Raw genomic sequence first — 23,869 nt, forward strand, 5'->3', positions numbered from 1 at the left:
TGCATCCTGTAACATAGCCATTTCCTTCTGGGCCTGCATGATGTGCACTGTTCCAAATAAAAAACTCAAAGTTTGTTAATTGACAACATTGATTTGTGTTTCACTGTTCCTTCTGTCATTATGCTCTGTTTGATACATGTCCCATTACGCATTTTGCCTAATAACGTTGTCAGATAATCTCAGTACAAATCCCTTCTGAAATGATTTGTCCAGCATACAGTATATCAATAAACTGGGTAGGGAAGAGGTAGTCTGTCCAGGTAGTGGACATTTAACACATTTTCAGAAAGAAACCAAAAACAAACAGTACCACCATTTAGCTTCACTTTCATAAGAGACCAAATACAAAACTTGCATCATATTGAAGCTGAAGCTCATTTTGAAATTCTCTTTACTCTGTATTATCCCACAAAAAAAAAGCCTTTTTATTTTTTTGCTGCTTTGGAGAGTCTCTGTGGATTTGTTTTGTTGTTGTGATTCAGTAGGTTCGCGGAAAATATCCTTTTAGCGTATCCACCAAAGAAAAAACATTCACATCAAATGGCTTATGAAGAAAAATTAAATCCCCATCCAAGTATTAAGTTACAATGCGTATTGCAAATTTACACAAATATACCGCATGTAAACTTTAATCAATTCAATTTGTAAAGCAGGTATACAGATTTAATATATTTTTATCACCTCTGCTGAAAGAAGACCATCAATAAAGTGATTTGAAGGGTCTTAGATTAGAGACAGGATACAATAGGTTTTTGTATCCTTCAGGCCTACTGAACCATATGTATGAACAGAACAAAACATTCTGTACTATATAAGAGGAAAAGCCTGAGCATAATCCTGATTGAAGTATCAGGTTTACTTGTATCTATTTGTCAAAGTGTTCAGAAGATGCCTTCAGGGTCACCAAATGTAGGCGTTTGTTCTTTTGACTTGTATCTTTTTTCAGACCTGCGAAGAGTTTGGGGGCTGATTTCTGAGAGATAAAAGTTTTCGGCATACAGCAAACCCATGGCCACAACAGGGCTGTACAGTGACAAAAAGACGAGCTGCTCATGTTCCATTTTTTTTTATTTTATCCCGTAAAACTTCACTGGCAATTACAATGTAAGAGCAAGGAGGGGGGAAAGTAGCCATGAGGAATGTTCAATTGCAGTTTTAACTGCTGTGAAACTGAACTGTCTATATCAATACAGACTGCAAGCAAAGAAGAGACTTTGAAATTTGGGTGAAAGAAATCTCCTGTGTTTCCTCTAACAGTCTCACTTTAACTGTGGCTGCTTAAATTGCAGTGATGATAAAATTTTAGCCTGCAAAAATTTACATTAGTACGTTAGTTTAAAAAGAACGCTTATGAAGCAGCAAGTGGTAGAACAGCCTGATTTTTTTTTTTAATTGATTTTGGAGAGGAAGCATACTGTATGTGTAACTCTGGTTTGACACATCTCCTCGACCTGAAGAGGTCTTGCGGACGGTGGCATCACCCAACCAGTCTCTGCGTCACCACTTCTCTGTACATGATGGAGATATAGATGAAGAGCAGCAGAATGACAAACAGGTCATCCATGAATCCCAGGATTCCAAAGAGCGCCTCGGGAATGAAGTCCAGTGGAGAGGCAAGGTAGGTCAAAGCTCCGATCAGGCAGAGCAAGATCCGGATCCGGAACATCCAGAAGAGTCCTCCTACGGAGAACATCTCCCTGAAGGCATGACGCAGAAGCGTGGGAACATCTCTGATACGGTCCATCAGCTACAACAGAACACATCTTTAGAGCTTAAGCCAGTGTGACAAGAACAGACTGTTAATAAGGAATCCATGCATTTCCACGGATCTGGCCTCTGAAAGGGGCTACTCCGTTCACATATTGGCATGATGGGCAAAATAAACACTCCCCACAACTTTTTTACGTGCTCTTATTTCAAGTTCAATCTTCATGCTGACTCTGTTAGAGACATGACATATCTAATAAATATCCTATACGCTGACTTATACACTGACTGAACAGGTATTGGGGGCTTTTATTTCTCCTGAATAATTCATTTTTTTCACTAAATTATTTTTTTATCAAACTTGCAGTCTTAAGGGACACATAGAGTTGAAATGTGATGGTAAAGGAAAATGTTTACTTCTAACACAACTGGTACAATGCTATTGTTGGGACTACTGTCGACTATTCTAAAATGTGGAATTAATCTGATTAAGACTGAGGCAACATACAGTATCATATTTATGGTGGCCAAAACAATGCACAATGATTTAAACCAGGATAGCTTTTCAGTTTTCTCACAAATGTATGATATATAAGTAAATGTGCTAGAATTATTGTACTATCCATCTTAAAATAAAACCAATTTTGGCTTTAAGATACTGGTTTGGTAGAAGAGTTCACATACACACCGATAACACTGAAAAGGTTTGTTTTATTTTCTGCAGCACTTATGAATGCTTGAGATTTCATATACACCACAGTATATTAACACCAGCGGATTGCTCTCTCAGTAAGTTAACAAAAAGGGGGGTTATAAATCTTACAAAATACAACAGCACAGAGCTGTCAAAAGTTTTGGGAGTTATTTGACATTTTGACGCCTTTTAAAAAAGCATTCCCTAGAATATTTCCCAAGAATAACTGTCTAACACTGCTTGCTCTTTGAAATTATCATTCGCTTATATGGTGATTTTGCTGTTTCTCTGGGGCAAGAAATGGCGCAAGCAATTGTGTTGTGAATCCTTTGCAATGATTCATTATTGTAGAGCGGGGAGAACGAAAGGTAGAATCATCTGTACTCACAGATCTGGGCTGTCCAGAAAACCTCCTGTTATAGTCATAGACATCCTGAAGTATTTGCCCTGCCTCGGGCTGCCCCTCTTGGGTTTGCGCTGGTAGATCATGCTCATGAAACAAAGGGAAGAGTAAAGTTACCTGAATCAAAAGCAGAGAGACACAGCATCAGTGACACTGCATGGCTTGCTGTCATTTCTCTTCAGCTGTTTTCCTGCTTTATAGCATGAAAAAAATATACAGTATTTATAACAGTATAACACTTAGAACAATTTCCAGAACAGGCCCGTTAGTTTGGTATGATTGAACAGTATGAGCAGATATGGTTTTCTTCTTCTTACATTTAAAACGTTATGAAATATATTTTTTTAATTTATTATTCATTTATGGAAACAAGTATTATTCTCATTTACAGTTCATTCTCATTCTGACAGCTGTCTACTGCTTATATTCTGAAATAGCACTCCATTACACACATTCAGTATAATGACTGATTTGACTATAAGGTGTGTAAATATTGTTAAGGTTTTGTAATTGGCTTGCATAGTGCCTGGACCTGATGAGTATTTGATATTCTGTATTTCATCATAATTTACATACCTGTACTTTGCACTTTTAACATGAATCAAAACTTACTTAGAACTTATGATCTGTAGTGTAAATCCAGTCACCTAATTATACAGCTGTTTAGAAAAATATTTCCCCAAAATTACAGTTACTGTACACAATGTAATGATAATAACCCTACAATGCCATTTCTCCATATCTATGTTGTTACTTGTTCAATACACCTATTTAAAGAATACAAAAATAGACACACGTGTAACCCTTCAAAAAAATCTTTAATGATTGCCATGTCAGTGACTAAACATTATAAATATTTTGATTACCAAAATGAACCTAATAAACCTAAGAACTTTTAACCCTTCCAACATTCGTGCTGCCTAGGTGCTAGCTATGAGCTCTGTTCCTCTCCACATGTTCCTGGACCATTAGAGACCATTAGAGAACAGCCTTTGTTGATGAAGTTTCAAACGTTCACGTGTCTTTTTTCAAATCTTACCATTTGTCTACAGATGGGACAATGAATAGCCCCAAGCCATGACCCATACCTCCAGTATGCAATGATGCAGGATCCTAGGAGGATGAAAGAAAAGCAATCAGAAAGTTATGTAAGCATGAATCATAGAATATGCATACTTTTAAAAAGATAAATCAAAGAATAATTATTCTATGACCTTCAAGCCAGTTCCAATAATATGAACTGAAAACATTATGCAATGATTTCAGAGCTCTAAGTGCTCAAAACTGAACTGGGCGAGCAATACCATAATTCATTCTGGTTAGTAGACTAATATACACAATTTATTATTATTATTGCTCAAATAATGTAATTATATATAAAACTTCATATCACATATTTGTATACGAAAATTAAAATTGTGAGAAACATTTTTTTCCAAGTTCTCTATCTTCACAAAACAGACGGAGCCCTGATTCCTTGTAAGCTTTAAACTAAACTTAAGATGACAGAACTATAATCATGCTCTTCTATCTGGGCTTAGTAGAATTTTACTGGCCTTCTCTCTTGTTAAACTATAAATTAATTTATGACCTACATTTATGTTCAAAATGACACAGGTCACCAAAGTTTTCCTAAATTTAAATTCAATTGATTTAATGAAAATATAAAGACAGCTGTAAAAATCTTTTCTTCCCACACTAAAAAAAACAATGCTTTAATTGGTTCAATAGAACACTGAGCTAAATTTGGTGGTTTAACATATTAATTAACCCCCTTCAACACGTGGATAGAGCGTAGTTGTCTAAAGTAAGGATGTTTTTAGCGTGACTCACAGTAAGACAATGGCTGATAAAGGGTACAAAGTATACTAAATCGAGGTTTTGTACTGCCATTTCATTGTTTGCAGTGTACTTCCTTTAAATTAGTCATGCTAGTAAACTGGATTGAGGCATAGGGATGTGTCAGGTCTTCAGGTCACACTTCTGAGAACTTCAGCTCTAATTTTAAAAATAATATGGACATAATCAAGGAGATCTCTTACAAAACAAATTAAAGTTTCTATATACTTTTTTACCACAGACAGATTTGTTAGGATAATGACTGTTCTAAACATACAGAAATGTTAACTTTGATTTAAATGACTTAAAGGACATAACTCATTCGAAGTGATGATTTCTTTATATGGAAAATGTCATGTCAATCAATTTTAGATTTGCCATCTATAATAAAACAGTAGATCACCAGAGTAATAAAAGATGCCAGTAGACAGTAGGTTGAGAGGATTCTAGTTATATATTTAGATTTTACTATTTTAGATTTTAGATTTATTAAATTGCAACAAAATACCAAAAAATAGATATGTATGTACAGTATTATGTATTGTATAAATAAAATATTATATTATTTTATTATGTTTCTTGTGCATACAGAATTAAAAAAAATTACCCACATTTTGTTTTTTTTTACCAATAAATAAAGGATGAGTCCTGTCAATCAGTGTTTAAGTCTATCTGACCTTAAAAATGAAAATACAATATCTTCTGTACAATATCTAGAACACTACACATAGCAACAGCCTACTGAAAGGAGCAGGAAACTCACTGCAGTGTGTAGGACAGCCCTCCTTTGGACATATGGTAGAATTACATGGTTAGGTTTTCTATTTTTAATGCTGTGCTGCATACTGATCTATTACAAATGTAATGTCTGTGTCCCTGTAAAACTGAATACTGTCTTTAATCTACATGGTATGCAAGGATAACTACATGGCCTCACTTGACACAAGTATCAAAGGTAATAATACCTTAGGCTTCTCTTGCATTATAGTTCAACAAACTATTATAGTTCTATAAGCCTCTACAAACTATTTTAAAACTTATATTAATGGCCCTGTACCTGGTAATACATGTGAACATTGTCTATTTCTTTATTTAGGAGATGAAACACCTAATATACAGGAGTAATGGTAAGTAGTGGTAAACTTCTGGTCTCATAATTAACAGGTTGTGGGTTTAAATCCCTGCTGCAGACACTGCTGTTGTACCTTGAGTGAGGAACCTGCATTTTAACCAAGTAGCTCCAGTCCACCCAGTTTGAGGAAATGACGACCAGTATCCCTGTGATGGACCAGTGTCCGATCTGGGGGGGAGTCACATGCTGGAATTGACTATTTCAACTATAGATTCTAGGATCTATTCCAGCAGAATGACTGCTGTACCACTCTAAATGATATAACATTTGTGCTTTGAGGTTTATGGCTCAATAATTTTTCTGAATGCATGTTAGTTTGGAACAAGGTGTCATATGAATATCTTTATAAATTCACAGAAAACAGGAGCCTTGCATGGTCAGTACATTAGAGTAAGAAAATTATTCAAGTTAATCCCGTAGATTGCTAAGGCATGTACGACTGTATCCTAGAAAAATTTGCTTTGTGATTTAGATCTATAAAATTGCAGCAGCAATCAGGACAAGATGAGACGAATGCAGATTTCAAAACCTATGTTTTATTCCAGTAGACAGCTGAACAAAATATAAAATTAAAACTTGCCAATATTTGTGCTTTATAATAAGCTACTGTACTGAGTACAATAAAAGCAGGGGTGATATTCAGATCCTGAAGAAAGCATATTTTTCCACTATATTCCGCCCAGAATAAATGTGCATCTTTCCCTAATGATGAAAGATGTTTAATCTTTTCTTACCAGACTTTGATTACAAAAGGTTCACGTGATACCACTGATTACCTTTTGATTTTTTTTTCTTTTTTCTAAAGCAGTTCTTTTTTATTTGGAATTTTCCAACATCATGAGTTTATATTTATTTTCATACTAGTGACAGCTCCTCAATGTGGAAGACTAGGTTTGTGTCATACATGTAAGAATCTGTTCTTAAAATGCAAGAGTAGAGCTTTTGGCTTGTCAATTTTCTAACAGTCAGATAAATGTACTGCATTTATAAAGTCAGAAAGATGTCTGCAAAGAAGAAAAAACTGCTAGCCTCTGTTTTTCTGTACCGCTTGTCATTTAATCAGAACACACTGGTGTCATGGCCCTAGGTTGGGGTTTGTTTGTTTGTTTGTTTGTTTTTTCTTTTCCCTTTCTTTTTTTCTCTACACCAGGTTTGTGTTTCGATCCATAGTTCATTTGGTGATGGTTAATTGGACCATCCGCCATTCCATAATTTATCCAAACTTCTTCTTAAAGAAAAAAAAAACAACAAATAATACAAAGTATCTTTAGAAAGGGAGGTTCCCACCACCCCTTCACTGCTAAAAAATGCTCATACTGCTGCACAACAAACTATTGCAAGATCTCCTTCATCATTCCTTCCCAGACTATTTTTCCAGAGTATTTAATACAGGTCAAAATACTTAATTCATCCCCAGGTGGGCAATTTAAGAGTAAGACGTACACAACTTCTTTCCTCTGACACTTAATATATAAAACAACCCAGATTCAGCCCAAGTAAGAATGTCCATTAATGTTTGAGATTCCATTTGGCGGCCTCTAGTGGCAAGCTATGGCTAGTACAGTTTTTCCAAAGACCACACACCCTTGCCACATTTATTAAAAGGCCACGTCAAATGTACATCCACGGTTTAAGACTGCTTAAAAAACAACAACAAACTCTTAGACTTCAGAAACTGTGTAGAAAGTATTTTATTTCAACATTTCATAACCATACTCACCACAGAAGAGATGACCACAATTGGTTTCAACAGGCAGAGAGGCCTGCTGTAAACATACTGGACAGGACATGTCGGTGTAGAATTGGTGCCGGGACTCTGCACCAGCATCCTAAAAAGACATTACACGGTAACGGAAGGGGCTTGTGGCATTTGACAAAAAACAACTGGCAACATTTGTTGACAAAATATGAAAAAGGCAAATTCGTTAAAACTGTATAGAATAGCATTTAGGAAAAAAACAAACAAGATGAAGAATTGTAACACAGAGCTGTGATTGGTTAGCTTATAAGAAAACCTTTTTTACATCTGAAACAAAAAAGATTATTCTTCATGTAGAATTTTGATTTTTAAAAGCATCTCCAAAGGCAGAGTCATATAGATTAAAGCCATCATAAATTTACAGAGACAGAAAATAATTTGGAATTGACAGACAACCATTTTTAAAACCCTAGTTAAAACATTATCTTGTGAATCATTTTTTATATTATTGAAATATCCAATTCACAATAAATTTTGCATTACTGCGATACAAGGCCATACGTGCTCTCTTCTAAAAGACAGAGCATTCTAAAATGCTGGATCATTCACAGCAAACCAATCTTTTTAGCCAATAGTCCACCACAGCCTGGAGAATACAACTTAATCTGCATTCAAAACGAGCGACTTCACAGACCCACATTTTTTAAAATTGTTCCTTATTTGAAAACAAAAGTAATACAAAATAATTTTAAATACTTTAATAAATCTTGCACACCCTTCAAATAAATTGTATATTCAAGAAAAAACTGTAGGCAAGACAGTTATGTCAGTTCTCTAAGGCAAAAACCATCAGATTCTTTCAGCAGTTTTAGACTTGTTTCCATTACAAGTCACTCTGACACGAAACAAATGTCTCATGTGTAGCTCTGACTGGAGTCTGTCCTCCAGAGAGAAGCGCTTGTCTCTGTGAATACATGTTGTGAAGGTTCTGTACCTGCTCTGACTGAAGTTGCTGTCTAATGGCTCTCACACGTTCCTGGTTCTCAGGATGGATGTTTTGTTGCTCAGTCCTGCTAAAAAAGAAGGTTGCGTCAGACATATATGAACAAATACAGCTTACAAATCTTCTGTTTTCATACAGCATGCTTCACAAGTACTGGGACACAAAGTCAAAATGGCTATTTTGTCTGTATACTCAAGCAATTCGGATTTGAGATTAAAAGATGAATATGTGGCAAAAGCACACAACATCACCTTTTATTTCTGGGTACTGCTGTGCTTTTATAGTGTACCATTTTAGAAAAATAGCACCTTTTGTGTTCAAATTCTCCAAGCGGGCATAAGTAGTGGCACAAAATAACTTTAAATTAAAAGTAGTATAAAACTTTGGTTGTAAATCCTCTGCACACGCAAAAAGTCAATAGAACACCAAATCATTCAAATACAGTAAGAAAGTGTCACAAAGGCAAGAATATTGACATTTGCCAATGGCAATGAGTCATGATTAATTTGAAGGCATATGTATTTGTCAGTGTAAATATTAAATGAATGACTGAAAATCAAATTACCTGTAGTATACTAAGTACTCTGATATGCCAGAAACAAGAATCACCAGGATCAGTGCAACATAATTCTTTAATAAAATTGCATGTGTATTTGTCATAGAACACTCCCAAACAACCACTAAATAATCAATACTGACACTGTTTTTACAGCATGTTACAGCAAAGTTCATATACTGTTTACATGCACATGATAAAAAATGCCCATATATACTGTACTACCAGATACACATCAAATGAGGAAAACTCAAAACCAAATGCTTAGTGTACTGTACATTCCTCAATCACTTTACTGTACAAAAGTATAATACACCATTTTAACAAAAAAAGATCTTGTGACTAAAAGCAGCTTTGTGAAAACAATTGAGACTAACCTCTGCATGTTTTACAGTATGTCCATTACTTTTTCCTCCAAGCAAGTATGGTCTTCTACTTGACTACTTTATAGTTAATCTATATTCTGGTAAAGGGAAACTATTCATACAAACTTCTTATGACTTGACAAAGACCTTCTAAATTACTTAATTTCCAATAGGAATACATTTCTAAACAAACCAATGTTTTGTAATTGTTTCCCAACAAAACAGAGATATATTTACAGACTATTAAAATAGCAGCAAACAACAAAGGGAAGAAATTATACAAGACAACGGAATTCTAAGTTATACGTTGTGGAACTTTAGAAAAAGTAAATACTGTAGGTACAAAGTAGAGTGAAATAATTTGTCACAGAAATAGACACTGTCAGCTCAAAAGATCAAATACTTAGAAGGCATAATACAACTCAAACTTTCTACAGAAGTGGAAAGCCAAGAAGATTATTTCTAAGTGCCTGAATAAGATTTTTTTGAGAAAATACACCACAATCAATAGCTGGAGGATCTGAAGAAGATGAAGATTCTGGAATTATTTTATATGACTAGGCTGAGAAATTATTTAAATAATGAACTGGTTCTACTGTGAGAATGCCTTAAGACAAGTGGTTTAAAATGTGCAAAAATTCATTAATTTTGGATTCACCACAAGCTTTTTTAAAATTATTTTTCATCCAAAGTAAGAGAACTGTTTTTCCAGCAAATGAAAAGGGAAGTATGATGCGACTGGGACTTTCTTTCACAATGCAGGATTTGGAGATATCTGCTGTAGTCAGGATTTCCTTAAATCCGACGACAAAACAAAACTACAATTCCATAAACTCATAGGCCAGTAAATTACAATTGCTGATTCTAACCTGACAATGTCCCTAAACAGATGGAAACAACTGAATTTTCAAAGCAATACAAAATACAATACAAAATAGTTCCAACCACTTTTCTAAATTACTAGACTCCAGGAAACCAAATACAATTGAGACCTTAGCAAAGACGCAACAATGCTGTAACAATCCTTTGTTTATTCACCCGTCAACTCTAATTAAAATTGTTTTCTCATCAATTAAACCTTAATTTTTAAATATAATAAACTACCTTTAATTTCTTAATAGATATATGCAGTAAGGGTAATATTTACTTTTAGAATTAACAATACTACTTGCATATTAAAAATGGAAACTACTGTTTCTGATTTTTTAAATCAATCTTTGTAACTGTGCATATATATAACTCTCTGTAACCATTGCATAGTGGTCTTGTTGTTAATAAGTATTTTTAAGACTTGCCTGAGTTTGGACCGGTTTAATTATGTTAGAGCTTTGCCGCAGAATAAAAGATCACACACCTGGAGTAACACTTTATTTCCTGCCCTATTCTGTAACAATACAAAAACACAATGTACAGTGTATGTTTTAAAAACAATTTATGTATATTACAAGACACTAAAATCCATTTTGCAATAATACATGACAGCATATAAATATAATATTAATCACTGCCATGTTGGTAATTAAGATATGTTGATTTATCTTAATATAATATTTGACTCAAGAGCATTGCTTGTATTTTTATTAAAATATATCCATTATCTTTCTAGATATAATTTTTAATAAGATTTATTTAAGTATTACATTGATGAGTTCCAACAGATTTATATTGGGTCAGAATACATTTTACTATGACTGAACCACATTTAGTACAAGGAAAATTTTAAAAGATATAATTATGAGTATTATCTTTGTTACTCTCAATAATCATTACACAATTTTAATTAATTATTTATTTGGAGGAACAGTCATCAAGGTAACAGATGAGAAACTAGCAAGGGTTTATAAAAATCTATCAATTTAAATAGTGCTCAGAACCTTCAATTTTCTGTGCATATTATTCTTATTCATTTCTCTATGGAAGCTCTTGCAGGAGGACACAAACCCACCTTGAAATCAATTTAAATTGATAAAAATCCAAAATATTCCACACACAATCATGCTAAAACAGCATTGTGGATCCTGTACTTTTGACAGCACACAGTGACTTTATCAACCCCATTACCCTTGCTCTATGAGAACGTTGCCAAACTGTTAAGCTTTTTCTTTCTTTGCTCAATGTCCATCCCTCAGTCTTTTCTCACGGCTCACATCCTTTTTCTCCAGACGTGCTGCCGCCTATATTCCCACAGTGTGGGTGCTGACTAATGAAAATGTCCTTACTTGTCCAGTGTGATCTTATCGGAGAACATGTTCAGCAATACACCAAGCAAATCGCCTTGTGGTTCTTGTTCACCTCACAGAAATGGTTGAAGGCATTTGCTTCACAGTGCCTTTAGTCTCGTTTAAGTATCAGGGCTCATTCAGACAGAATGTATTAGCATCAAGCACACAGTGTGTGGAATGGAACATGTTAGTGGTTGAACAGTAGTAAGCATTGCAGGAAAAATATTACTGTACAGTCACAGAATACATTCCAGAAATCTCGGAATCTCCGATATGAATGACATCTATTGCAATCCTTACCTGTACAGCAAAGTTGCAAGTCCACCCAGAAATGTAAAGCTGAGGACAACTGCTGCAAGAACCTGGTTGCTGATGCCTTCTATAAGAGAGTCGTCATCCTGTCTGGAGTTCCCAGTAGCCCACTGGATTTCTTCCATTCCACCCTATACTAACGTGCTTTTCTAGGAAATGAGAAAAGAAAACACAATGTTATATGTAAAAATGTATTAAACCGTTTCATGCACAGGTTAGGTTGTGCTTCAAATATCCACATGTGAGTGTTTTGTAAGGTGATTTCTTTATGAACCTATCCCAAAATACAAAAACTTGCCAAAGACCATTAATTTCACACTGTGATCAGAACAAATTCAATATTCAATATACAATAATGAGAGATGTGGTTATCCAGGAGCAACAAATATATGGTTTTTGATACTAAACTTGAGACTATTAAAGATATTACACTGTGTTGGTCATTATTTATATGATAAATCTATAAATCAATTATCACTACAATAGTCCCCTCAGTAAACACACAAGATACAGATTATTTTAGAAAATTCCAGTTTAAGGTATATTTAAAGCTTGTAATGATTACGTTAAGCACTTCCTGAAAGTCTTTATGTAAACTTCCCAGATTTAATTATGCACAATCCAAAAGCTATGCTAGAACAATTGTAGTAGTTCTCTTGTAGTGTTATTTCACTCTAAAAAGTGACATTACGTTAAGTGATGATGTTTTAATTTATTGCGTTCAACAAAAGATGGCCTTGTGTACGTGAATACATATTGCATGGTCTGTCTTGTGTACATACTGATCATTGTATGACTGTGGAGGCTTTGTTTTCAATATAGATAGATATATGTCAGGAAAAGACTGCTAAAAAAAACGAGCTTAGATAAGTTCTCTCAATTTAGACAGGTACAGATGCAAAGACAGATGACAGAAGACTGGGAAATTCCCACAAGAATAGTGAGAATTAGAAATGTTGGAGTTTGTGAGAATATAGTATCTTCTCTTCAGTCTAGAGTAATACCTCAGGCCAAACGGGATGCAGACTAATGGTCTCCATTACCTCCTTCTGCCTTTAGATGAACAAGTTAATGAGCAGACCTGACCCACAATAGCTTTGACCGGGACTGTGGAGAAACTGTCACAAATCATCAAGTTTTGGCCATCACCCAGCATAGCAGCATCGGGAAAATAGTGTACTTGAAATTCCTACAGAATTGGAACTTCTCAGAGTATCTGCTGTGGTGTTGCCTTTGCGGTACATTTAAAAATGATTTTCCTCTTCCTCTGCTACAACATATTCTCTGGCAACTAGATCCTAACTTTGAGCAGCAGAAAAAAAAATGTCAAGGATGTATTTGATCAATCCGGAGACCATTAATGGCCTAAATTGCTGTGTAGTTGAAAACAACTTCCTACATTTTTAAATGACCCCAAATTGAGATCACACTGATAAAGATTTGCTGTATCACAAATTATAGTAATCAGGTTATAGCCTGTGAAACATTTTTTATTTATTGTTTTGTCACTTTGACTTTGACTTGGGAAGCCCTGTTTGACAGAATACTGTATATGTCAACCTAACTTCTCTTGTCAAAATATCACTACAGAACACTATTAGAAAAGTAAACAATAACAACCACAGGCTTTCAGATCATCTTTGAATAAAATCCATTTTATCTTCAAGTGACAAAGTTCCACTTTTAAACCAGCAATTTAAACACACAGATGGTAACAGCAGCTCTTTATTGGCTTGGCAAAGCAAATCAACACTTGGAACTTAAGTCATGTCAACAGCTGCATTAACTTTTGAAAAAAACTGCAGACAGACTTTTGGGATTAAGAAAGCCAGTTTCCCCTGACTAAATGGACCATGCATCACTTACTCTTCCGTAGACAAGAAGTTTGTTTTGGTTAAGGTACTTAGAGACATGGCTCCCATTAGTGCACCCAAGTGAAAAAAATCATTTTTTTTTAGTAAAGGAAACCCTATTATTTCACTGTATTTAACAAGCAAGGGAGAACGATTTTTACACAAGGAAAAATATGTATTATCACAGATATCAGAGATTAATCACAGATACTGTATCTATGTGAACTACTTAATTGCAGACCATGGCCACTTTCAGACATTTGCTAGCATTTCACTAACAGTTAACAGCTTAGTGCATACAAATACATTATAGCAGTCTACGTGGAGGTTTAAAGTTAAGAAAGCGTAGCTTAAAAAGTTAACTGAAATATAGTTTAGACAAAAAATCCTTAAGCATATCACTTTCAATAACCACTTATCCAAATCAGTGCCTATCCTGTGAAGCACTGAGCACAAGGTGAGATACACCCAGGATGGGACAATCCATCACAGAGCACACACAGATGGCACAACTGTTGCAAAAGATAATTGACCTACTGTACCAGCATGTCTTTGGGCTGTGGGAGGAAAGCAGAGAACCCCTGAGAACATACAGACTCCATGCAGACAGCACCCCAGGTCTGGAACTGAACCAGGGCCCCAGCGCTGCCAATTACTGAGCCATCATGCCCCCAAAATTGTTAATATACTGTATATACACACAGACAGATGAAATGCATTTTCTTTGGAGAAGGTTGATATTAATTCAACTGAAGATACACCTGAGATTTGTAGATATCTGGCTCTGGTCTGGGGTCATTGACCTGGTCTCCTGACCTGGCTTTAGAGACTTTTAGAACAGACATCTGCTGTTGTATGTGACACAACAGAAATAACTGAAAGGTGGGACAACATCATCAAGAACAGCCATGGGACCATCAGGAGACTTAAAGACTTAAAACGCCAGCAGCCATATCACTCTGCAACTCACAACTGGCAACCCACTGAACCTAAGCAGGTGTGAGCCTGGTCAGTACCTGGATAGGAGACCTCCTGGGAAAAACTAAGGTTCCTGCTGGAAGAGGTGTTAATGGGGCCAGCAGGGGGTGTGCACCCTGCGGTCCATGTGGGTCCTAACGCCCCAGTATAGTGAAGGGGAAACTATACCGTAAACAGGCGCCGTCCTTCAGATAACATGTAAAACCGAGGTCCTGACTCTCTGTGGTCATTAAAAATCCCAGGGCATTTCTTGAAAAGAGTAGGGGTGTAACCCCGGTGTCCAAGCCAAAATTCCCAATGCCCCTTACCAATCATGGCCTCCTAATAATCCCCATCTATGAATTGACTTCATTACTCTGCTCTCCTCAACACTGACAGCTGGTGTGTGGTGAGCATTCTGGCATACTATGGCAGCATACCAGGTGGATGCTGCACATTGGTGGTGGTGGAGGGGAGTCCCCATTACCTGTAAAGCGCTTTGAGTGGATTGTCCAGAAAAGCGCTATATAAGTGTAATTTGTTATTATTATTATTATTATTATTAAACCCCCATTCATGGTCATAACATGGCTGAACTGAGACGATAAAAACCTCTGTAATGCTGTTGTAAATTGGGGTACTGTGGTAATACACCTTGTGTGTGTTTCCTGTAGTGTTCTGTGGAAGTGGCCATTTTTGTTACAATTAAACCCATCTCAAACCTTCACTGGACTGCGCTGTGACTGCTTGTCTCCCTACAGATTTTACTGGCATTTACTGGCCAACTAAAACAATCAAATTGTCACTCCAAATGTTTGGCCGAAAGGAGCACACATTTCCAAGACATCCTTCACTTTTCGTTTGTTTACAAACGATTCATACAGCCTTTCGATTCATCTGCTCATCAAGGTCTTCTACAAAATAATCAGCTTTTCTGCTTTTTCAAATGACCTTTTTCTGTCTTGGCTAATTTTCTTCACACAAACATCGGACACAACACTTTCTCTATCTGTTTATTGTGCTTTTTATTCTACAACACAAAACACTAACCTTCCTTCCTTCAATCTATGTCTCAAAATACTCTTCCTTGGGATAGGTAAGTATAAATGTATTGTCATGAATTGACACTTTCTTTCTCAGAGCTATGGTAACACACTATGTTTTAAAGAAAGAACATCTGACATACAGCCAATCTTTTTCTTTCTTGTCTCAATTAGTTACGTTTTGAAAATCTGTCCTATTTCATTAAAGTACAGTCTACTATTAAGGTTTTCTAATCTCATTTTAATAGTCGCTACTGTATTTAATGCGGTATTCACAAAGACTTCATGATTGTATGACCTATTATATATGTATATATTTGTCCTGATTCTTCGAAATTTGTATTTTATAATACTTTAAGTGTTTTATGAACAATGCTGTATAAAACAAAGTGTATTCATTTTCTTAATATAAAACATGAATAAAAGGGCATCTCCATAATTTTGATCATCAGTGGATGTACGGATGTGAGTTTGCACTTTCACTGCTGCAGATGTATATGTTGAGACCCCATGAATGTTGTTTCCTAAATCATACTTGTCAATCCGTCTTTTAAACAAAAAATATGCATTTAATCATTACATGCAGGAGGGGGGCAGATGCAGGTTTTTAAGGCTGCTAAATTCTACAGCACTTGAAGAATTTCGAAAATCTGTTCAACTGCTGCAATCAAGGCAATTAATTAAAAGAGGACCCAAAGTCCTCTAGGACAGGGTTTGACAACACCTAAAAAAGCAATAGGGTATCAACACCATCGACATCTCTACAGCTGTTACATCAAGCCATACAATGCATACCACATACTTTATGCATTAAATACTGAAAGTGAAGTGTTACAAATTAAGTTCGATACTTTTTGATAACACATTTATCTCACATTAGCGACTGTATAACTACCTACTCGAAGACGTCAGAGCAATTGTAAGATGCTGTCACGTAAATGTGGAAACGATTTCTTAACGTCGTCAAGCTTTCATTCTTAATTTTTTAATGAACGAATTCGAGCTTTGCAACATTTTCCAGCACGGTTATTTTCGCTTTAAAACGAATGACGTGTTTAATCTGTAATTTACACAAAGTGCTGACATTGCAAACGCTTTCCATGTTACCTATCCTGCACAGCAATAATCTTGTTCTCTTTACCTGCTTCGTGTTATCCATTGGTGTTAAGACTTCCGCATGAGTTTTAGATGCACTCACGCAGAGGGCTTTTCCGTGTCACAGACCCTGTGTAGGCTGTCTCTGATACTGCCAGAGTAATAGTATTTTTTTCCCTCAGGATAGAGTAAAGAAAGTAAAGGCGATAGGACATTAAATATTATATAACCGAAAATAAAGGCACGTTAAGGACAAAGAGATGTTTCTGCTTTATTTCCCGGTGATGCTTTGGAACAGGCAAGGGCTGCCCAGAGGGTGCTGGGTGGCAGCTGTAGGACCCCGCCTGACTAGGAGAGAGACAGGGAGAGGAGAGAAGCCGGTGGGCTGGTTGTTCGTGTCTCTCTGTTTCAGTCTATAATAACTAATTCTCTTTTTTATAGACGTTTTAGGGGGTTAGAACAAAGAGCCGCATCTGGACTGGGGGGTGAAAAGGTCCCGTGAATATTGTTTTTTTTTATCTGACCTGGATACCGTGATTCAGTCAAACGACTAGTTTCTTAATAATACTCAAGTATCGCGTTATATACCCTGTATATTTGTGGATTAGCGGTGAACTACAATGAATACGCTGGAGTCGGTGGATCGGGTCGAATTGTGCGAGAGCCTCTTGACGTGGGTGAGTTTTTTTTGTCCTTTTTGGGATTATTTTCTCCCCTGTCGCCTCAGCTCGTCCAGTCATGTAGTTAGTTTCTGCCCTAACTGTACTACTCCAAAGTTTCCCAGCCTTACGAGATCTCGTTTGCCTGTTCGCTGTTCAGAAGTGGAAAATCCGTCACGTTATTCGTTTGCCAGCGTTTTTTTTAAATATAATCCTGAGGTTTTCGGGGGAAAAAAACCGGCGCTTTTTAAATTACGTTATCTTGTCTCATCGGTAATGCACTAGAGTCCCTGTACGCCGCGGCCGGCCTGATTTCCTGTTTTACAGTTTCTTATGTTGGTCTGTCTCTCAGTAGTGACTTTTTGCTCAAGACTCTTCTTGGCGAATAGAACCTATTCCGGGATAATAAACTACAGCGGACGGGGTGCTGTAATGTATACCTAGTCAGTTCTACATTATGCGCATTGTCTGGGTTGACTCACTAGTCGGCTGCGAGTCTGTGCAGGCAGCACATACCGGTACTGGGTTGTATTATTTTAGCTTTGCATTTTTCCTAAGGAGGAAAATCTCGGTATAATAATGGGGGAAAGTTACAGTCCCGTTTAAAACGCCGTTAACGCAGACGGAACGAGTTGGCGCTGCAGCAGCAGGCGAGAGGGTTTGCTGGTCTCCGTGAGCTCCACCCTTCACAGACAGAGGTTTTTCCACGTCTTTTTCTTTTTAGTTCAGGGCAGCCTCCCGGCAAAAACACCCAGCTGTATAAACAGTGGGGTTGATTCTGCAGAGAAATATCCCAATGCCACGATTTTGAAACGAGCACTGTACCGCATTCATTAGTCTTGTTTTTTTTTTTCTTTTCTGCAGCCCGGTATGAAGATTGACAGACAATAGGTTTTGCTTTGCTGTACGCCGTTATCATACTAGAGGAGGTCTTTCGGGGAAAAAAAAATAGTGTCATAACAAGAAACTGGAAAAGCTTCGTACTGTATTGTCTTCAACGTTTGTTTTCATAGTCTGTCAAATACGTAAAGTGAACGATGTAAACATACAGTATGACCCCTAAATCCCAGGACGGTTGTGAAACCAGTAGGGATCTTCAATGGTCTCGGAGACCGGTGTGGATTTTATGTGGTGATATTATGTCTGTATTTCCGATTTGCTGTCTCATATTTTGCGGTTACATTCAACTTTGAATACACATCAACTAGCGCTGCTAACACTGGTTATAAAATGACTGGTCAAAATGAGTGTTTAAGGTCTGGGACCGTCATTATCTGAGGAGTGCTCGCTCCCTTTGTCTTCCGATTCGCGACAACAAAGGTATTTGTTAAATGTGGTTAATATAAAACAAAAGATATCCTACATATCTCTAGAAGGGATTTGATTATGCCGTATCTTTTGGTACACCTTTCTAGTATCGCACCAGTAAAAGATGCTTTTTCCACACTGTTTTGCATTAATTAGGATAATTTGTCATTAAACCCTTGATCATTGTTATTCGTTTGTGCAGTGTTACATTAAACTGAGCACACGCGTCTTTCCTTTAGAACATTTTACAGTTACAGAGAGTGTCATTTACAGTTTGGAAGCTTAGACGGATGAAATTCATTCCCTTCTTTCTGGGCTTGCAGAATGAAGGCAGACCTTTAGAGTTTTTTTTTTCTTATGGAAATCAGTCAGGCGTTTAAAAATCAAATAATTATTTTTAATGGTCTGATTTAAAAAAAAATAACATAGGTGGAAGCTTTTTGCGCAAGAAAAATGATTAAAAAACAACAGCGGATTTCAGGTACCATGTAATACTGTGGCCTCGAAGTGAGACCACCACCGCATAGGATTTACTTTGGAGGACGTTCATCATTTTTTAGTGTTTTAAAATGTTTAAATCTAGAGCAACGGTCTTATCAAATACTCTAGATTTATAGGACTGTGTCTAATTGATCCATTCAAAAACAAAGCTTTGGAAGTAATTTTAAAGAGCTCGAATTTGGGCACATACACACAATGGAAAAGCCAAGAGTGAGAGGAGGTCATTCGGTCCATTTAGCCTGTTGGGTCTGTTTCTCTGTAGTCCCATAGCCTGTAATTGCTGTATTGGAATACATCCCACAAAAATGCAATCCCCTTGAAACGTCCCAGAAAGATGTCTTGTAGCCAGTCAAACCTGACCTGCATGTCTCTGAGAGGTAGGTGAGCATAGGATCATCTCTCCGTGTAAACATGAGTCGAACATACAGACTCCACACAGTCAGGCACCCCGAGCTGATTTCCAAATCCAGAGCGCTGGAGCTGTCAGGTTGTAGTTTTAACTATCATGTTACTACGAGACCCTTATTTGAAAAGAACCAAGTCAATCACTGGATATTAGTTTTCACATCTTAGGTCAAAAGTAAAGAGCGTAGTCATTTGGCAACTGGGCAAACTGAAATGGTTATTGCAATTTTAGTTCTGATAAACATTTCTGTAACCATGATTGTATTTGTCCTCGGATCTGTTTAGTGAAGGTTCACTGTATGTTACAGCAGTGCAAATAGAGTTTAAAATCCTGTTTCAATGTTTTAAAACTTCTTACTATTTCAATACTACCATCATAATGATTTTAATATTTTTAATAACATCTTTTGTCCCTCTCTATCTTTGAAAGCAGTGTTTGTAGGATATAACATTTTTTGAAAGAGTAAAAATAAGATATTGGAAAGTGACATTCCCAGATACATCTGGTTAGATTTCTTAGAGCTTTTTGTACTTGAGATATGTGAGAGGAGGTCTAGAAATACGGAGGATCCATAAAGGGTTAATTGTCTTGCTGTTTCAAATGGCATTATTGTTGTTCTCGGATACAATCATTTTCTGGTTAAGATTAGATTAATCAGTTTATATTATTCCACCCTTTCAAGTTCAGACTGAACTGGCACCTCTGAAGTGCCTTAAGGTTCACAGTGAGGAAATGAGGTTGGCAGCTAATCATGCACATGGTTCAGAATGAAGGTCTTAGACTCTAGGCCATGCGTCTCAACATCTGTGCCATGCCAATGTGCTTCCCCTATAGTTGTGCACATTCTTTTCAAGTGAAGTTCAGCAAAACATATTTAGCATGCCAAAGTAGAAAAATCTGAGCTGACACACTTGCAGAAAGCCCAATGTGCTCACATAGCCGAGAAAAGGAAGATTCCAGTAAGGAGCTGTAGGCTGTTTTTGAAATGAAGAGACTGCCTGCAGTTTTGCATGGCAATCTCTATAATGCAGTAGTTAAGGCTTGGAAGGGTGAATAATTTGAAAGTTGCAGGTCAAGAATACAGAATTTGTCAAGGTAGAGGTCTCGTCATAAGAGAGTAGATTCTGGAACAAAAAGTTGTATTCAGATTGGAAAAAAAAATAAAATAATTTTGACATGTTTGGTATTTAGGCCTTCCTGTGAATACGAATTGGTTTACAAAGAGGGGGAAAATCACTCTGGAATGCCAAACATGCTCCATTGATAAAGGCGCTATCTCAGAATCTACATCAAGCTGTATGATCCAGATGTTGTGAGTTCGAGGTGCAGTCTGTGACCAGGATTACCCAAGTGGGAAAACACAATTGGCTCCTGCTAGGGGTGGCTTTGGGATTAATTGTCAGGGGCTCCTTCCATGAGAACATGCCTTTGATTTCATGGGTACCTGCAGACATGCAGTGACATCAGTGAGAGATGTGCCTCTCCTCCAATAGACACTAATCCACATCTGTGTAGCAGACGTTGTACACTTCCTCAGTCTCCCTGCATATAAGAGTTGTTACTCTGTATGAATACGCATCAGTCCCTAAAGCTTTGCCTTATAAAAAATAAGTATTTATATAGCTTGGCATACCTGGGGTGGGGGGGGCCACAAACACACATCTCTGAAGTGCAGTGCCCACCTGGGTGCCGCATGACAATTGTGTGCCAGCACCCTCACCACAAGGTTGTGGGGAAGGGTGAGCAATTGCCCTTTGAAATAAGAGATAGGTTGGCTAGTTGTTAAAGTCACGGTGGAAAATAGCTAGGACACTGGTGGGTTAACACCCCCCTGCTGTTTTGAAAACTGCTATGAGATTTTTCATCTTAATTCATGACTCATTCAAAAGACAGCACCTCCTCCAGTGTAGCATAGACCAGATCCCGTCTTCTATGCAGCACTCTCCTTTGTCACCATACTGGTTTTGAAATTGTAGCCCAGAGGGAAGCATGTCAATTTCTGGTCCATAAACAGTGCTAATATTCACAACCTATTTAAATAAGACCATTGATTTAAACTTGTTTTTGATCTATTTTTCTTTTTAAAGGAGTCAGTTTATTACGTAAAAAGAACTTGTATTACTGTTGTCATGATTATTCTTACTGTTGTTGATGGGCCAGTTGGTTTCCTCTCATTTGTCGCAATTCTTATTTGAGATTGTGATAATACTTCAGTAATCTTTTCTGAACAAAAAGATTTGTTTAATACTCCTTTATCCTGTTTATGGAGATGCAAAAGATGCAGTGCACTAGTCTTTCAGATGCTGTGACTAGTGCATTGTTCTTATGGTCCTTGACCATGTGATAAAGAATTTAGAAACTGACCCTGTTGCATAACTTTGCCTACAGTTGTAGCACATGTGCTTTTCCTTCAGTATCCTTCACTGCTGTTTCAGATCATTTTCTTTCTTGATACTGCTGGCTTTACTGTACAGCACAGAAACCACTGTGTCATCGGTGTCTCTTCTCCTTGTTCTCTTTTACATGTCTTGTTTCCTGTGCTGTAGTGCGTGGCCATTTCTTCTGTGATCTTTTTTGTTCCCTGTTGTTTAAGATAGCTGCCATGAATGGTCATTAACTCTTCAGAAGCACAGAGACAGAAAATTAGTGACTGTCTAAATAAGTACCCATGCCACTTAGGAAATTTTGAAAAAAAGTCCTTTAAGGAAGACTGCCATTACAGTAAACTTTACTTTTTCCACAAGTGTTTGTTCACAGTATGTACCCAGGATCCTACAACAAGTTTTAGAAGTAACAGGTAAATTTTATACAGTAAGTTAGAACTACTAGGTACATTCACACTTCATTTTTATGGCACTGTAAGTCTATAAAGCCTTCATGGAATTTATCACAGTGAGGTGTTGCTGTTTGATGCTCAGTATGATATTGTACCTAAATGCTAAAAGTCATGAGATATACATGTCGATGAAGAGTGTGAACTCTTGCGGTGCTGAGTTCAGTTGTGCTCAAAAGGTTTTGATAAACATTCAAGTGCTGAATATGAATAGCAGCTCTAGTGGTAGGAGACTTTTTACTATGACAGTAATCTTTTGATCTGAGTTTCCCGTCTGTATAATCCAGATTGTTGTTTTTTTTTTGTTTAAACTGTACAATGTCTCCACTGAGTACTGTTCAGCATGAAGCTTCAGGCAATGATGTTAAGGTATCTAATTGAATTGTTGCAAGTGATCTGAAGGTGAAATAAAAGCAAATTACTATTATAAGGAATAGTCAGTAATATGATGTATATCAATGTATTGTTTCATTTACTTTCGTAGATCAGGTAGTGTATAATTTATTTGACCACTGTAAAAATACTCGGTGTCAAAAAACAACTTTCCTTTTTCAGTTTCTACAGTATATGGAAATCAAAGTTCTTCGTGCAGTAGAAGGGTGTTACATAAGGAAGACACTTTAATATAGGTAATATGTACTGTATATTGCTGTTTATTATGTGTACATCCAGTATCCTTTAGTAATTCAATTTGGTCCCAAGAACCCTTTTACAAAGTGTATACTTTATAGACTGTTACGCTATGATTTGTGTATTCCACTATAATATATTGTGTATTAGTATTATTTTGCTTCTGGTAAAAGCCGTTATGAGTTCTGTTCATACTTCATTCTGCATACTAAGCCTTTCTGAAATATAAAACTCAAGTTTTTATTTTCTATTATATTTTCTATTATTCAGGTCACTTGTAACCTGAAAGCATAGTTTTGGTCAGTGTGCAGTGTTTTTAGTCTGCACAGATGGCTTCCTGTTCATGGTACTGCTACCTTCAACCTGTTTCCTACAGTAAATTCCTACAGTGAATCTGCGAAGAATATTCAAGAATCAGATTTCCATGCGTTGGTGCAAAAAGATTTGTACATTTCATGCTGTTTTAAGTAATACAAAAATAAAACCACTAAAGCACAAAAGCCTAAAAACAGGAATAGCCTATTTTTATATAGGTACTGTATGAAACATCTTGCTATGTTTCTTTGGTATTAAAATTATTAGGTGTTATTATTTAGAATTATTTCAACATGTAGCTTGCAGATCTGCTATTAAAGGACAGAAAGAAAAATAG

The 23,869-nt window shown here is 36.6% G+C and overlaps 2 protein-coding genes across 7 annotated transcripts in view; one reads left to right on the forward strand and one right to left on the reverse strand.

The window, feature by feature from the left end:
- Positions 1-1,050: 1,050 nt before the first annotated feature.
- rnf170 (ring finger protein 170) lies at positions 1,051-17,012 on the reverse strand. 3 transcript variants are annotated; one of them, XM_006626642.3, is made up of 7 exons: positions 16,927-17,012; positions 11,921-12,081; positions 8,469-8,544; positions 7,496-7,604; positions 3,844-3,917; positions 2,790-2,921; positions 1,051-1,747 (listed from the first exon to the last, which is right to left on the reverse strand). In XM_006626642.3, the coding sequence occupies exons 2-7, from the start codon at positions 12,055-12,057 to the stop codon at positions 1,478-1,480; spliced, it is 798 nt and encodes a 265-aa protein (XP_006626705.2). In that variant the 5' UTR covers positions 12,058-12,081; positions 16,927-17,012; the 3' UTR covers positions 1,051-1,477. The 3 variants fall into 3 exon arrangements, with proteins under 3 accessions (XP_006626705.2, XP_015216620.2, XP_015216609.2); XM_015361134.2 differs by having other exon boundaries at positions 2,790-2,891; positions 8,469-8,547; XM_015361123.2 differs by having other exon boundaries at positions 8,469-8,547.
- A 217-nt stretch (positions 17,013-17,229) lies between these two features.
- Positions 17,230-23,869, forward strand: part of hook3 (hook microtubule-tethering protein 3) — a 64,201-nt gene continuing 57,561 nt past the window's right edge. For all 4 annotated transcript variants that reach the window (XM_015363086.2, XM_015363108.2, XM_069187366.1 and 1 more), the window contains exon 1: positions 17,230-17,557. In XM_015363086.2, the coding sequence (XP_015218572.1) occupies positions 17,501-17,557 (57 nt within the window). In that variant the 5' untranslated portion in view covers positions 17,230-17,500. The remainder of the gene's footprint in view (positions 17,558-23,869) is intronic.

Source organism: Lepisosteus oculatus, chromosome 3 (assembly GCF_040954835.1).
Source record: "Lepisosteus oculatus isolate fLepOcu1 chromosome 3, fLepOcu1.hap2, whole genome shotgun sequence".
Classification (NCBI taxonomy): Eukaryota; Metazoa; Chordata; class Actinopteri; order Semionotiformes; family Lepisosteidae; genus Lepisosteus; species Lepisosteus oculatus.

Bases quoted from the DNA above. Each gene is read 5' to 3' on its own strand.
- rnf170 (XM_015361123.2), bottom strand. From the start codon at position 12,057: ATGGAAGAAATCCAGTGGGCTACTGGGAACTCCAGACAGGATGACGAC. The intron at 8,548-11,920 runs GTAAGGATTGCA...CTTCTTTTTTAG, and splicing joins CTTGCAACTTTGCTGTACAG to CAGGACTGAGCAACAAAACA. The intron at 1,748-2,789 runs GTGAGTACAGAT...GTTCTGTTGTAG, and splicing joins TTTCTGGACAGCCCAGATCT to CTGATGGACCGTATCAGAGA.